We start from the raw sequence: 17,417 nt of genomic DNA on the forward strand, positions 1-17,417 counted from the left end.
CAGGTGACATCCTGTTGCCTCTGGGCTGGCTGGGGCAGCAAAGAAAACACGCTCAGACTCACCCTGGTGGACATCAGGTCTACGTGATGGGAATGCACATAGGCCCTTTCCACTGCTTTGCTTCCTTCGCTGCCTTCACAGCAATGGTTCTCAACAACCTGTCTCTTTGGGACTTGGTCACATTTTTCAAAGAACAGGTTTAGAGGCTATTTAGTGGCTTCTATGAAGAAATTAAAAATAAATAAATAAATAAATAAATAAACCCTCTCGTCTGACAGCCCCTACTATGTAAAATCAGGCTAGGTCTGGGCAGCATAGCCTAGAGCAGAATTTGAACCTACAGAAATAAATGTAGCACAGATCAAAATATGAAATAAATGCTTCCACAGGGGAAAAAAAAAAAAAGGTATCATATTTGAAAGACTGATGGAAGTTTTGCTTCTTGAAGTGCTGATCCTGGACTCATAAAAACAAAGTCTACTTTATGATTATTTAGCAAAACGGAAGGAAAAGAGTAGCAGAGAGGAACCAGGCAGACTGCTGCACTTTGAAAGCTCCAGTCTGGCACTTCTATTCCCTAAAGATGCATCAGTGGAGCCACTTCTGGAGCATCACCCAGGATCCTGCATAGGACAGTATTTTAAAGTTACTGAACAAATACCTCTTTTAGCATGCCTAAGAGAGGAGCACCAAGCTTACTTGGTGCTGGCTGATGAGGTGGGCAGGAATGCAGCAGCAGTGTCACACGGAGGGCAAACAGTGGCAGAGTCGAGTGCTGCCACTAGCTGCTCTCCCTCAGTTTTTAAGTGCAAGTCTGCATTAGCAGGGCAGGGAAAGGTGGCCGGAGGGAGAATCAAGTTTCCCCAAACGAGAGGAAATGAAGCACAAGTTGCCTCACTGCAGCATCCCTGTAAATACTGTCCATATACTAGCACTTACTAGTACATACGGCCGTACTGTACCCCAGTGCTTCAGATGCAGACTTACTGCTGGGGTCCCAGGAGACCCATAGGTTGCATTTATGAACACCAAAAAACACAGCAGACACAGGGGCAAGTGCATGATTGCTAACAGCTAACCTGGCAACTCGGCCACCCTCCTGCTCCTGCTTAGACTTGAGATACCTCTGCTTTGCACCTTTCCCACTTTTTTAACCAAAAATACAAGTGGTGCCACTGCACAAGCGACTGGAGCATCTATCATATAAAGAAAAACCAGGTGAGCTGGGCCTGTTTAGCCTGGAGAAGACTGAGAGATGATCTGATCAATATGTGTAAATACCTGAGGGGGGAATGTAAAGAAGACGGGGCCAAACTCTTTTCCGTGGTGGCCAGTGACTGGGCAAGGGATAAGGGGTGTAAGTTGAAACACAGGAAGTTCCACCTCCATGTGAGGAAGAACTTCTTTACTGTGAGGGTGATGGAGCCCTGGAACAGGCTGCCCAGAGAGGCTGTGGAGTCTCCTTCTCTGGAGATCTTCCAAACCCACCTGGATGCCACCCTGTGCCACGTGCTCTACGTGTCCCTGCTGGAGCAGGGGGCTGGACTAGATGATCTCTAGAGGTCTCTGCCAACCTCAATCACTCTGTGATTCTGTTCCTGGAGTTACACTGGGTAATTCTGCTCTGTCCCTTCGGCCCAATGGACAACCGCCTTTATCCCCAAGCCACGGCTGTGGCTCCGGCCACGAAACGCCTCATGTGTGCAGCCCCCACAGCCCTGAGGGGCAGGGGAGCAGAGACGAGGCCAGAGCGTGGCATCCCTGAACGCCGGGACTCTGGGAGGGCCACCAGCAGCCCCCTCTCGTTCTGTTTATCTGGGCTTGTCTCGCTTGGGCCCTGGAAAACAAGGCACAAGTTTCAATCCTGCCAATTTTGTTAATCTAGTGCTTGATTTAGAGCATGGTGCATTGTCAACTGCTGTTTGACTTCAATAAATATTTAGCAACTATATAAGCCACTAAAGGGAGTTTTGTGCTTACTTTTCTGACAGGACAATCTGGAAAATATGAGCTCAAGCATTTGTTGTTTGGCTATCAAAGAGAAAGCATTAATTATCTCAAATGTTTTATCTCAGTATTTTCAAACAAAGCAGGAAAACCATCTCTAATTATTATTTCTTTAAACATTCACTCAGCCTTTTTACAGCAAATGCTACTTGCCTACATGTGAGGCAGTTACTCATCTTGGTAGAGCTGGTAATTAAACTCAGGGATAAAATGACAGCAGTGAACAAGCATCACCAGTGCGAGCTGCATTTGGAAAGCCAGACCCTGCCTCTGCACAACTGCTCTCAGAGGCGAAACATCTCTTTCCCAGCAGGTGAGCACACGGCCTGTAGGTCTTTTATTAAATTAATAGGGACCTCATCAGATCAAGCACAACACTGCAGTCTGCACAGAAGGTGCTGACAGCACGATGCTACCTTCCGTTGTGCTTTTTTAAACGACTCATTTTAAAAAATAAAGAGCTGATGCTGCAAGCGCATGAATCCGGAACGTGTTTACTCCCACGCCAGGGAAGGTAGAAGCTGTAAACAGGAGGGACAGCTGGAGCATCCCTCTGTCGTCGCCGTTCCGTTACCATCAAGAGACAGGGATGGCGACACGGACATGGCTATGGGGAGCACAGCGTGGTCCTCAGGCAAACAGCTCCACCAGGGCTCGTCCCTGCACCGAGGCCTTGGCCACAGCGCGTGTTGTGGGGAAGAGCGCGCCCTGCCCCGCGGAAGCGGTGCGGAACCCGGCAGGGACAGCTTCCCAAGAGTGCGCAAGATCACCTGCTAGATTGATTTTGAAATGAACAGCACCATATTTAAAGAGAAAAAATAAACAAAAATCAGAGTTAGATAGCCGTGAATCACGTGCTGAAGGGAAGGCTGCAAGTTTAAAGCTTTAGTTTTCTCAAAATGCAGCACTATAGGGATGCACAGAGACTGCGTTATATGGGCCATAGCAAGGAAATGGGAAAACAGAAAGCCTCTGGATTGTCTTTAGCGGATCACAGAATTCAGGATAAATGGGAACTGGTTCTCGCTGTGATCTTATTTCCTCCTTGGCATCATAGGCAAGTCATGCCTCCCTCTCAGTAACGTCCTTTATTTGCACATGAAGCTTTATCCCCCTGTAAAATGGTTTGAAGTTAAAGCAGCTGCTCAGATCGGAAGTTTAGCTGGGTGGGTGGCAAGTAACAGCAGTAGAATCACAGAGCCCTTGTGGTTGGAAAAGACCTTCAAGATCACCGAGTCCAACCGTACGCGATACACTGCGCGCAGACAGCAGCCCTCAGAACCGCGGTGGCCGCTCACGGCTCTACCCGTGCAAGGCGGTTGCCTCGTCCAAGAGCACGTGCTCAGCCCGGCGCAACGCGGGCCCCCGGCCACGCTGCTGTCCTGCCGCAGGGCATCCCGGCTCCCCGGAGAGCCCTCCTGCCTCCGCTCCATCGGAATTTCCCTTCTCCAAAATCGAAAACAGGACTTTTGGTAATGTAGGCGCCGTTCTCTAAGTCAGCACTTAAAAATAACGAATTAGCCCCGAGAAGCTGGCCAGCATCATCTAAATCACTTCAAGCACACTGCATACTCTAGAGAAATTGTACTGCACACCAAAGGCGTAAGCAAGAGATGCACCATAAAACCCACCCATGCTAAAAATTACCGCTGTCTGAGTGAAGAAAGTTAGCTGTAAAAGTTTAAAGCACAGTTGTAAGAGAAGTCAGGAGGTACATACCTCTTCTCACACTTCATAACATTACAGGAGAAATGAGCTTCAAGACTGCCTTGGAGAGCAAGGGGGATAGAGCACAACAATTCAATTCCTTTTGATTCTGTTCCACGTCGGAGAGAAATGCCAGAAAACGCACCAGGGGAATAAAACATCTGCCACCTTGACAATGAATCAGTTCAGGATTTCACTGCTTTACCCATCTGCGCAATTTCACAGCATGCCCAATCACATGGTTCAGAGACCAAGACAGAATGAACCATTTTACAGCTGCCTGAATCCTATTACAGAACAACACCCATTCACCATGCCTTAACATTATTAACCATTTATTCAGTAAAGCCTTCCCCAAAATCTTGAGGGGAAAAAATATCACAGAACAGGAGAGAGAGGAGTGTTTAGGAATGTGTTTTCAATGGTTTTTTTTCCTAAGTGGCTCCAGAGTTCATCATCTAGGGAAGAAAATTCAGAATATTTCAAATTGGTGTTTTACATTTTACTGCCTCAGTTGGAGAGTAATCAAAAGACAAAGCAGAAAGGATGAGATGATACTTCTGCTCCCACGGGTTTAGATTCTGTATTCACTATTCACTAGTTTTTCTAACCTGCAACCAAGCAAAGTCTCTGGGCAGACATACAACATACTGACACACTTGCTGTTGCGTTGCTTATGCTTTCGGTGACTGTAGCATTTTAGTTTGCTGCTCTGTTCCACCTTCATCTTTGATAAGCACATTGTAAGTGACTAGGTAGAAGTAGTATGTTTATTTACATGATACACTTAAAGATCTAAAAGTACCAGTATGGAAACAGAGGCATGAGATTTGCCTGGATAACACATACAACATAAATGTTACTAGAACAAGAGATTTTGAGCTTTAGATCTTAATTCCTCTACTTATAATTCCCCTGGCCCAAATTTCATCTTCTTCATCTGCAGTTCTGTAAACAACAATGTATTTTTTCAGACTCTTCACAGGGTTCTGGAGTTGGATACACACAACCCTGCACAAATATTTGCTCCCTCTTGGAACACAGATCTTAATTAAGGCACAGGGACAGGCTTCTTGCACAGTAGGAATCTTTACTCTTTGAACCAAAGTTTTCAGATCTAAACTCAAATCTTTGCAGAATTTGGATCCAAGCAAGTGCAACTAGAGTATCCACAATAACTTACAAAAGGTGAACAGAGGATGTGAGAGGTGTAGATAGAGGATACCAAAAAAGACAGTGGATCTGACTCAGGAAACTTTTATACACATGTATATGTGAAGAGGTGAGGGAAAATCCCCAAAAGGAGTTCAGGAAAAACTTACATGGTGCAGAGAAAGAGGGGAAGGAAAGGAACCACATAATTTTGTGTGGAGGTCACTTGCACAGAAAAGTATTCTGATACCCTAAGATGCCCTGCCAGTTATTCAAATACATCAAGGCACTTAATTATATATTTTATTTAAACAGCAGTTCAGAGGATTACGTACACATTTAAATTTAAGCACATATTCAAGTGGGGACTGAAGCATAATCAGCAGCTCCAAGACTCCAGGTTCAGTTGCTCTTTTAGAAACCTCTCACAACTTTATATTTTGTTTAGTATGTTTGTCTCCACATCTGCTCTGCAATTATTTTGCTCTCCGAATATGCACCTCAACACCTTCATGCATCAGCTGAAGTGACACCCCTGTCCTTCCTCCTTCCAGGGACCGTACATGCAGCGACTCCATGGAGCTGGTAGCTTTTCCCAGTCCCAGAACACAAAGCCCAAGGCTCAGCACATCTTTGCATGCTTTGCAGATGCTCATCCAATTGATTTGGCAGAGAAAGAAAGCTGCAGTGGAATGGAAGCAGGGTTTCATTTTAAGCATACACTGCTCCTTCCTGGCGCATTCTTCCTTTCCTAACATCTGAAAGGCTTCTTAGGAACAAGCAAAATGTTGACAACTGGTTGAGGGTGTCCCCCCCAGCCACAATTTCGACACAGGAGATAATCTGTTCGCAAAACCAAAAGAATTGACCCTACATCCATCTACATCCTATAGCCCTATATCCTCGCAGTGCTGACTGCGCAGAGGCTTTGAGCTTTTCTGGAGGGACTGTAAGTTGACGTTTTCTAATTAGCTGCTTCCTGGCAGGTTTTGGTTCTCTTAGCTGCTACGAGTGCAGAATGCAGCTCTGCGAACAGGAACATCTCAGATTGAGCCTGAGAATACACATAAATGTAAACAGCCAGTGCTGTGAGACGGGCCTAGAAGGACTGTGTGTGGGAGCCAACACGAGAAGGAAAGGGTGGGCAGTGACTACTGCTAACAGCAACAGCTCTGGCTGCCACCTACCCACAGCACCACAATATTTGCAGGGAGAAATCTTGATCCGTGTTGCCTCTGCTCCCCTTCCTCTCTCCAAAGCTATGGAACACATATTCAAAAAACACTCCGTGTTCCTGAGCCGATATGGTTTTTCCTTCTATTTAATGCCCAATGTACACACAAGAATTGTTTGCTGCAATGCTGGAGAGAAGCCCCGCTGGGACACTCAGCACTTTTCAAACAGAAGGCAAGCTCTTCACTCTCATCCTGGCCCTTTTAGCACATGAGCATCAACTGTTTCATAAACAGAGGTAAGCTCATGCTTGCCAAAGGCTTCCCCTGCCTTCAGGATGTCACTACTCCCCTGAAATCAGTGGAGAAATTCCCCGCTTATTCACAGGCATGGGAAGCAGATTAAGGCACCGATGGGTGACATGACAGCCTTCAATTTACAACCAACTTTCCAGGACCTTCCTTTGGCACAGAAGTGTGCATCTCCTAGAAAACAAATGCTCAAAACACCAAGCAGCTCTCACTATTTCAAAACAACCCTTTAAAAACCATAGCCCCTGTTAACAGCAAAAAGAGAACCTTGAACCATGCCTAAGATGCTACGCTCATGGAGCCAAGGAGCCTACTGAAACAACAGAGAGGACTGAGAGAAATTGCTGGCTTAGGGAGATAACGCCGTTCATGACAGAAAATACCTTCAAGGAAAGCAAGTCCCAGCAGAGAGGCACAGCCGCTAACCGAGCTGGTCACTGCTGGATTTGCTTGGGCTGCTGTTCTAATTTCCTTCTTTCCACGTCACCGCACTCCCTTGGAAGCTCTAATATTTTCTTTGAGCAATAATCCACTTTGATTGTGTACCAATGGTCACCAAAGCATCATGCTGCTATACTAAACCCCATGCAACTCTGACTCATTTGGAGTTTTGGGGCCTTTGCTTTTTGCCCAATATGAGAACAAGATTAGAAACAACTAAATGGTTGAGCTGACTTAACCTAATGACCAGAGGCAATCCTATATCCAACAAAGTTTAAAACAGAACTTCTTCCTTCCTCCCCCATGTTTGCAGTTCATTGATGATCTGGGAAATTCAGTTCCATTAGCCCAAAATAATAATAAGCTGCATCCAGTCTAGATTTTCTAGCCTTTCAGTTCTGAGGATCCAGTACCACCAGGCTACCCTGCAAAATCAGCTCCCATCAAACCTACAAAGAGCATCAGGGCTCAGAACACGTTACAGTGGGGCTTCCAGTGCTGAATTACAGCAGACACCTGAACTGTTCCCATCAGCTTCAGTCCTCTTGTTAACCAGTGGAAATGCAGCCATCCCCACATACATTGTCCTGGCTTTCTCTGGATTGGCGGCATGATCAAAACAATTTCCTCTTGCTCTTCTAGGAGCAGTTCCCGGGAACTGCAAAGCATCCTCACCCCATCTGCGCGAGGCTTTGAGACATTTAATGTAAGGCTAATGGACGGTCCTGCTGATGTCACTGGAGCCATACACATGTACTCCAAGTGCAGTGAATGCTTAAGTGTTTTGCTGCTTTTAGCATCTTTGACAGCAATTACAAGCATAATCCTGAAAGAGCAGCTGCTTCCAAAGCATGGTATACACATTCACAAAACCAGTAAGCTCAAATCTCTGTAAAATGTTCCAAACATTTCTTGGCATGGATATTTCTGTTATACAAGATTTGGAAGTGCAGTTTGCAATGTTAGTGCAGTGACAGAAAAGGTGCGAGGATTCCTTAATTCTTTTGCCCCCCCTAAACCCCAGAAGTCTAATTCAGCTGCACCAAACAACTGGAAGGTTTATGTCTGCAGGACTTAGATTATAATCAAGGCAGCTTTTGACAGGAAGAATTCATGTCTCTTGAAATCATGATTCTCTGTGTGTTTTTTTCTTTGAGTTTTTTTAAAGGGGGGGGGGGGAGGAATGGAAATTAAATCACTGTGTCTGCCTGAGCTTGCGCACACAGTAATTAAGCTTCCAAATAACCACCATATTCAGAAGAGTCATGCATAGACTCACAAAATACTAACACATCCAAGAAGTCCCTTTCCCTCTGGAAGCAGGCAGTGAATTCCAGCTTCCCGGCACATACACGCGTGCACAAACACGCACACAAGCTCACATGGAGCAAGGAGCCTGGACTTTGCCTTAAGCTGGTAGGAGTAACCTACCAAGACCAGGAAGGGATTTCTAAACCTTTTGTTTTGAATAAATTCTGAATATCTGGCTGCAGAAATAGCACACAGCCAATAAAGGCTCTGAATCCCTCTTGACACCTGCAGTAGAAAATATATTGAGCAAAAAGTGGGAAAACAAAAGACAAAATTACCCTGTGCTCTAGTTCTCCGTATGCAGATATTACGGACTAGAGCAGATTCTAACTGTGCATCCTTTTGTATCCTGAAACATCATTAGAAAGGAATTAAAGGATATTACACATATATCTGGGATTTTTGGAAATGAAGCAACACTGTTCAGCCATCCCAAGACACCAAATACACCCTTCTTTAATAGGCCTTCAGAAAATAAATAAAAACAACAGTAACAACCTCTCAATGCTACAATAGAAATTAAAGATTGCAAAAATAAATAAATAAATTATAGCCAGAGGATGAGTCATTGAAACTAAGCAAGAAGAATTCAACTTACTACATTTCAAATCCTCAGAAACTGTTTATGAAGACCTCTTGAACATGGAGAAGCAAAAGATAAATGAGGATGTGAATTATATATGACTTTAAGCCCAAAATAAATCCACAGAGATGACCACGTTCTCAATGCTCTCCCCTGCCCTATATGTAAAGGGAGGAGAGATCATTCGCATGGCTCTTAAAGTAATATTTTGGCTGTGTGTAGACATACTCCACCGTAAAGATACTACTAAACAAGTCCATTTTTTCATTTGCAGTACGGGGCAAGAATTACAATGAATGATATAAAGGAAGCTAAACTTCCAATATAAGTTGTGAAAAATACATACCTGGCACTGTAACTGCAGGTCCTGCTCAGCTCATATTGCTCTGTATCATGCTGAAGACCATAACATCATTTCTTCCTCTGTAACCTCCCAGGTTTTTACACTACGTGCTTCTATTTTGCTATTTTAATATGCGATTCAACACTGCTCCCAATATCATCAGCCCTGATGTAATTTGCATTGTTACAGTTTTACGCAGTAGAAATGTGTTAGCTGGTTCTTAAATGGATATTAATTTTAGTGTGTCAGAAGCAAAGAGGGGGACATCTGACAGCAAACCCCCGATCCCTGCTTTACCACTGGATATTTCAATAGATGAAGCAACATGCAGCCAGACCTGAAAAGCACTGAAGGCTCTCGGCTTGGACCCAGCGCCCCGAACCACCCCCAAAACAGCTCTCTTGCTGGAAACTGAAGTCTCTACCTATAATGAGAGCCTATTTCTGAGGTTGCCTAGACTACAAAAGTACCCTGGAATGACTGAACAGCACAGACACGAGCCACACACACAGCGGTGCGGTTCAGCATGTCTCGGTGTGGTTTTGAGCAATACATGATTACTTTAATGAAGATATGTTTTTTAAAGCAAAGAATCCTAATAGGCTGTGACTGCATATGAGTCATCCTTATTAGCACAAGTGACCTTAATGAAATCAATTAGAGCACCTGCGGAATGGAGGGCACCTAAGCCTGCACAACTGACTACTAATGAACAAACACCCAGATGTAAAAAGGCTTGTTTTAACAAGCCATTTATTCACCACAATCCTGTTCCTCATGACATAGCTAATAAATGTACCACAGCTGGGATTTTCAGATGTGCTTGCTTCAGCAAGGCACCCACTCCCTAATTCACCATCACTGCTCCGACAATCTCCTGTTCCATAACACCAATATTTATGAGAAAAATGTTATCCTTTCCCTGGCATCAACTATATCATTCAGACGGGTATTTCATTGTCTTTCTGCTGGCATAAGAAATAGTTTCAGGGCCTCCAAGGCATAAACTGTCTCCCAGACACCTTAGAAAAGCCGGGAGGTGCTCACAACAAAAGCTCCAGGTAGCTCCAGCTACTCATACAGCTTTGCTTGGCCAGTGCTTCTAGAAAGGCGGTGCCTCATATTCAGATTGCCAGAAGCGCTACACACAACTGCAATCAACTGGATTTGCAAGCTGGCATCCACAGAATGTTTTCTGCAGTTAGCCCAAAACGTCAATTGAGGGACACTGTTGCATTAGCTGCTATTGCACTTTCACCCAGGCAGGAAAAGACACCTTGGAGGAAGCCAGATTTTGAGCTTTTGCAAAACCCTACAGTAGCATGGAGGCTGAGAGCATTAACCTCGTGCGCTCAAAGACCATCTATGGTGTTACAGATTGTTTAACAAAGATGACTTGGCTCTAGGATGCAAAGGTGCAGTAAGAATGATCTGCAAAGACATCTTACAGGAACACAAACAGCCTATGCAATCCTATAGAAATTAAACGCAGACAAGACTTAAATATTGCTTTTACACCATTAAGCACCTCCGTTTAGATGCTGCCAATTTTGGCATAAAGTATTCCTGTACCTGCACCCATGAGGTGAAGTACAAACTCTGTTGCGAGGGTGTTAATGTCGGAGATCACGGGAAAGGAACGCAAGTCAGTAGTTTTCTTCTGTTCTCCCACGTCTCTTGTAAGGTCACCTTAGTGGTCCACAACACCAAACATGACACAGAGATGATTCAAACAAAGCCCAGAAAGATACAGTAGGGAAAAGAAAGTAGAAATAATGCAAAAGAGAAATTAGAGAAGCAAGTCTGTTTGAACGAAGTGCTACAAGGTTGGTGGAAACAGAAATGGCTGCTTGGTGTGGAAAGAAACCTGGAAAGGCCCTGTGACAGGGGTCAGCAGAGGCGCGTTCAGCATCCACCTCACACAGTAACACAGAGATCCTAACTTAAATGCTTTTCTCCCTTAAAAAGATGTCCCACATGTAAGAACTCAGATTTCAAAGGAGTATTGGATGGATGATTCTTTTTCATGTAAAAAGACAAAAGAAAAAGTGAATAAACAAACCAACTCCACAAGATCAGGAAGTAACACACATAATTCAGCTTAAATTACCACATTACTAACCTTCAGAAGCATAAGATGTAAAATGATCCCAACAAAGAACACTTCTGGGAGGTATAGAGCTTTCCTTTCTTTGAATACCCAGAGTTGGGGTGGAAGATACTTGGAACACAGGACCAAAAGCATTAGGGAGAACAAGCAAAGGGAAAAGGTTGTTCTAGTTCCAGCTGTGCCACAGGTCACTTACCAATCACCATTAAGTGCTTCAGCTGTGCCTCACCTCTCCTGCTGTAGCATGGGGTAACTAAACCCTCCCCACTTCATCCCGCCACGTAGTGAGCAGGAGACCAATTCGGGGAGCTCACAGATCATGGCGAGAAGCAGCCCAGAAAAGTGGTTTGCTATGTACAAAATCTCCTTTGAATGCTTCAGCTAACAGGAAGGGCCTAAATTATAATGATGCCTTCCTCTCCCCAAAAGGGCTTAAAATTCTTAATATTCTTTAGGAAGTGTCTTATCAGAAGCATCTCCAAACAGAGGAGATTCCCAGCAGCTTGTTCCTGCCTTCAGGAAGGCACAGCCTGATGCCCGCTAAGAAATGGAGCAAGAGAAGGCGCCCAGTGCATCAAAGGCACGCAGCACCACATAGTTCTGTGTGGCAGCAGGATCAGCCTTGGGTTCCATCAGCCACCTCCAGCTAACGTAGGTGTCCAAGTAGCAACGCTGCTGTAGCGCCAGGGCCTGGTCCCATGCAGTCCCTGAGCAGCGTGTGACATTTTTTGGCCAAGTTGGAGCTCGGGCCCAAATAATTTCCTCAAAACAACTCTATTTATGCACACCTAACTATGTATATACATGAACACAAGAAGACACCTGGAAAAAAATCACAAGATAGATGATCAGTATGGATGGCTTTCCCTGGCACATGGTCCCGTCTGCTTAAAAACCTTGTTCACCTGGACTCGCCAGGGCAGTTTTTGGCTTCGGGGGGCTTGCACCCCATAGGTTCCTTCTCCGTGCCCTGAGCGCCAGCACCACCTGAGCCCGAGTGTCGGGGTCGGCTGCGACGGGCACGGCTCGGTCACACCGCGGGCCACGTCTCCGCACGCCACGCGGACCCCGCGCGTGCGGGCACAACGCGTCCACACACGGACACAGGCGCTCGCACGAGCGCGTTACCGACGTCGGGCAAAGGAAACAAAAAATCAGCGCTCCCGTTTAGTGCCTGCACTAGGAAGCGAAGCACAAGCGCCGTCTCCGCGCCCCCCTCGCAGCCCCGGTCAGCGTTGACATGTCCGGGCGGCGCTGGCCGCGGCACCGCTGCACGCCCGGCCGGAGCCGGCGGCCCCCGGCGCTAACAGGTGCCGGCCCCGCGCTGCGACAGCAACTTCCCGGCCCCGCCGCGCGCCTCTCCCCGGAACGCGGCGACGCCGGCCCCGCGCCTACCTGCGCGGCCATGAAGGAGAGGTCCATGGTGCTGCCGCTGGAGCTGCCCGCGCTGCTGGCGGAGGTGCTGAGGCTGCTGCTGCCGCCGCTGCTGCTGCTGCCGCCGCCGCCGGGGGCGGGCGGGGCGCGGGGGCGCGGCGCGGGCGCCGCCTCGGCCAGCAGCGGCGGCGGGCGCGGCCGCGGTACCGGCAGCGGTACCAGTTCCAGCTCCGGCGGCTCCGTGCTCGGCGCTGCGGCGGCTCCGCCACGAGCGGCGGCGGCGGCGGCGGCCCGGCCCCCGCGCCGCGCGCTGCGCCCGCCTCCGCGGCGACGCCGCGCGGCCCGGCCGGCGGCGAGGCGGGGCGCGAAGCCTGAGGGGAGGCGCCGCCGGCTGCCCCCGGGGCCGCGGTGGCGGCTCCCGGCCGTCCCCGAGGGCAGCGGGAGCGGCGCGGGGCGGGCGGCGGTGCCCCCGGCGCGGAGGGCAGCGCCGCGAGCAGCGGGCGGCTCGCGGGGCCAGCGCGGAGGCGGCCGCCGAGGCGGCTGCTGCGCGCGGCTGCTCGGCCAGCTGCGGTCCCAGCGCGGCCGCGCAGAGCTCCCCACCGCGGCCCCAGGCCGTGCCGAGGGCTCAGCTGCCTCCGTAACTTCCCTCTCCTCGGTCCCAGAATTTGCCACTCAGTGATTCCCTGTAATTCCCCTCAACTCGCAAATCGTATTAGTGTTTGTATGGAAATTCAATTAATTCATTTATTGCACTGAAAACTTTCAACACCAACTAGAAAAGTAGAATATATATTTCTTAAGTCTTATATGTTGAATTTTTTGTTCTGTGATTTCTTCATGCTTCTCCCACCACAGGTGTTTGTTCCATCTCCACGATGGAAGTACCTGGCCAGGTTTTACTGTTCCAGGTTAAAATTGGGGGCCCAAATCAGGACTGGTCAGAATTGCAAGTGCGTTCTAATAGCAAAAGCACCTGCAGGAAAGAAAATATGTGCATTTGTAGGCTGTACTGTGAACTGTGGGCTGTTTTGTTAAAGTTTACTGTTGCAGCAGGTGGTGAGAAGAAAATCAGATGTTTAAAATCAATACTGTCACTTGAATGACTGTTCGTGTGCCTGCCAAAAACGCTTTTATGTGTCATGAATCCCATTAACTAAAACAAGTAAAATCTAAGAGGCTGCCTCATTTTAAGATTTTTAAATTCAGGTACATCAATAATGGAATTGTCTCTTTGTGGACTCTCTCCAAAGTTTTGCAAGGGTATTGATGTGTATATCAGAAGCCATAAAGTGGCTTCAAAGCAGCGTTAATCTTTTATCATCCAGAAAAGTTTTGCTTGCGCCTCATGGACATCTCTGCAGCATAGATGTAGTCACGTCAATTGTTGCATTTGCACTAGCATGGATTGTTTCTCTAAAATATAGCAAAATAATAATAAAAAAAGTCTTTGCAGCTAGGGTGACTTATGTACTTGCATAATTCTGTGGAGAATCTAGGAGAGTGGAGCTTATCTAGGACAAAACAGTCCAGTCCATGCAGCTGCTGAAAACACAGGCAGTTAAGTGTGTTAAGCTCCAAACCTTTATCCATCCAGTCTTGCAAGCATCCCATGAGGGAAATGCCATTTTCTGTGAGACAAATATCTTTACTTACTGGCCATTTCCTGACCGTGCCCACCAGGGACATGAAGAACAGATGATTTTCTTTGGGGCAGTCGCTTGTATTCTGAGAGCTACTGGCGTTGCCGACTCAAAGGCTTTCCTTTTTCCCAGTAAATAATCCAAACTCTTTCAATCTTTCCTCATTTTTTAAGCCTATGACAGTCTCATTGCCTTCCTTTAAACATTCTCTATCTATTTCCTTTCATTCTATGCCCCAAATGGGGTGCCGGTAGCACAGCTAAACCTTAGCAGTAATGAGCAGAATAAAAGTATAGCCCAGAAGTTTCTTCTGGGTCACACCCTGAATATATAACCTAGAATAATGCTTTTTATATATATTTTTTGCATCCTTTGGTGAACTATAACTTAGAGCCTTTCCCACAGTGCTGTTACTTAGCCAATTTTTACCCCATCTTGCATTTTCATAGTTGATTATTCTCTGCTGGCTGCTGCTGCAGTCTTAGTGTTTAAAAACACCTTCTGGCTCTTTGTTGCAAGAACTAAAGTTCATCTGACTGGGCTATAATTTCCCAGAGCTTCTTCCCCCCAGTCTCCATTTTACTGAAAGATAGATATAGTGTTTGCATTTTTCTAGCCTTGGGGTACTTAGCATGGAAGTGCTCAAAGAGCATTGCTAATTAATGGTAACGAGATTGTTCGGCCTTGTTCCTTGTTCAGGTATTGTTCAGTTCTACGTATTTGATGGTGAAATTCGACAGGTTCAGTTGTAGTCTCCAAGCTGCTACTGGCTGAGATTTCACTTCTTTCTGACAGATACTAACAGTACAAGGCACCTGCTCATAGCTGACTTTTCAGTGACGGATGATGCTTCGGCTTTCTTGGTATCAAAATTTTATTTTGTCTTTCCATCGAGAATCAGAGTGGCATTGTGCTTGGTTTATTAATATACTTCTGGAAAATATTTTGTTATCTTTGGTATCTCAAATAATTATTTCTCTCATGTTTTGCATGTATTTGGTCACTGAAAGAGTATCTTGCAGATCAGTTATTAGAAAAAATAAAGATGAAATTTCAGGTTTCAAGTTCTTTTATTTCCACACTGACTTCCAGGACAACTCTTTCTTTATTAAAAAATTGAATTTCACAGAAGTGTTACTCAATATATGTGACAGTGAACTTGGCCACTTTCTGTTCCTGTTCCACAGAAATATGTAGCTTCAATCCAGCTTTGTTAACAAGTTTGAGTTATGTGGAAAATCTCTGTCTGTTGCCTACCCGGATAAACTCCTACTAGTTCAGTGGAGGGGGGTTTATTACATACAGTGTGGCAGTGGAAAGTGGTACCCATCATTTTACTTTGTAGACAAAGTGATAATACCTCTTAAGCACTCTGGATACTTGTTTTAAGAGGCAGATGGTAGAGTAACGCTGAAGTAAAAGACTACTTCATGTGCCAGCTGTCCTGCTGGTGTGATCTAACGATTGCTTTAGATGCCAATAAAAGTTACTTCTCATTCCCGACCTCACTTAGGAATTTGGCTAACTTATTTCAGTAGATAGAGCAGTCAAAGTCAAGGTTTGACTTGAATAGAAATATTTGTGCAGAATTGACCCCTTAATTTTTTTGGAAAAAAAAAAAAAAGCATAGTAGAGTTCTGTATCTTGTTTCCTTACTTTGAGGAGTGTTACATTCATTGGAGCATCATTTCTATTTGCAGGAGCCATGCAAATACTCTACCTATTATCATTTTTTGTGTGTATATGTGTCTAGAAGGATTTTTAATCAACAAAATTAACATAAAATCCTCAATGTCCAAGCTAGTAATTTACTTTCCAAATTTCCTAAGACTTGTCAGGGAAAAATCACTAATTAGTTTTCACTTCTGCTTACTCTAATTCTGCCTTGTTTCTGGAATAGCACAGTGTTGTAGATTTTAGCTGCAAATAATTTATGAGGAAAAACAAATTATTTGTGTTTCACGCTTTTATTATGATACTACAAAGTACAAAAATGTGCATTCATACTCTTCCCCAAAAATGCATTTTGTATGTAAACTGCTCTGTAAGTTCTTACATAAAACAAATATTTCAGACCTCCTTCTGTGTCCCATTAGTGATGATGCATGGTTTGAACTGAGGTCTAGTAGAGGGCTTGCTAACCTTCTGTTGCAGCTTTCTCATCAAGAATGTCTAGTATATTTAAATAGATTATGTCATGGTTTGCTACTGCTATAAATAGATACTGTATAAAAGCACACAGTTAAAAATTCAACTGTACTTGTATAACATTATTCCTGAAAACAAGCTGTGATAGCCTAGCTCTTTAATTATCCTTAAAGCTTCTTGCTAAAAAGAAAAACTCCAGATTTTTCAGTACGGTGGAACATAACTCAAACCAAGAATAGTTTGGTTTGTCAGTTTTCCTGGGGCATAGTAGGAAATCCTTTATTGCACTGAATGTGTGCATAAGCTCTGCCTTTGCTTCACAAAGCAGACCTAACAAAACCTGACAATTGAGTCTTTACAGTGAAACGGATTTTAAAGGTGCTTGGATCTGTACAATCATATTTACCATATTCCATATTTTATTACTTAAAGTACAGTGCCAATTCTTAATTTTGCATTCCTGATATCACATTTAAATCTTACATTATGCAGGAATTGGCTTTGCACTTAGGAGAGAGAGAGTAATTTTGGCTTCTTGGTGCATTTTTAATGTGCTTAAATGGTATTCCCTCTGAACCCCAGTTTTAACCTACTGTTCCCTCATTGCAGCAGGTTAGAGTCACACAGGGCAATTAGTTCCCTGAATGAAGAATCATCCAAAGTGACATGTGGAATCGTGTCTGGGGACAGTGCGTTAACTCTGTCAGTCCCTTGCTGTTAAATGTATCATAAAGGAAGCCAACAATGCTGATTTTTTTATGTAGACTATGGTTGAACTGAATTACCAGAGAGAAATTCATTAGAAGCATTTGACTTCTTTCTGGTCATCCAGGAACTGAATTATTAATCAGCAGTATTTTAATTTTATTTGCTAACAACAGTTTGTCTTCAAGTGGTGAATTAAACAAAAGGCTTTGGCACCTGCAACTTAACACATTGCAGACTTTAATTTTCCCATGGCCAATTTCCCTGAGAGAAATTCAAGCACTCGAGATTGCTCCCAGGTCCTCTAGGCAGTACAGGGAGACAAATAAGGAGACAGAATCATCTCCAAACTGTGCATAGAGCTGGTCTGAGCTGCCCATTAGTAAACTGTCAGCAGGGATAAGTACCTAGA

General features: G+C 45.2%; 1 protein-coding gene across 1 annotated transcript in view; it reads right to left on the reverse strand.

The window, feature by feature from the left end:
• CUNH14orf132 (chromosome unknown C14orf132 homolog) overlaps window positions 1–12,656 on the reverse strand; it is a 30,466-nt gene extending 17,810 nt beyond the window's left edge. Inside the window, exon 1 of the mRNA XM_088539710.1 lies at window positions 12,534–12,656. Within this exon, the coding sequence (XP_088395836.1) occupies window positions 12,534–12,560 (27 nt within the window). The 5' untranslated portion in view covers window positions 12,561–12,656. The remainder of the gene's footprint in view (window positions 1–12,533) is intronic.
• Between the last annotated feature and the right edge of the window lie 4,761 nt (window positions 12,657–17,417).

This window comes from Tinamus guttatus, unplaced genomic scaffold (assembly GCF_059628265.1).
Source record: "Tinamus guttatus ecotype Peru unplaced genomic scaffold, ASM5962826v1 Tinamus_guttatus_pri_ptg000048l, whole genome shotgun sequence".
NCBI classification, from domain to species: Eukaryota; Metazoa; Chordata; class Aves; order Tinamiformes; family Tinamidae; genus Tinamus; species Tinamus guttatus.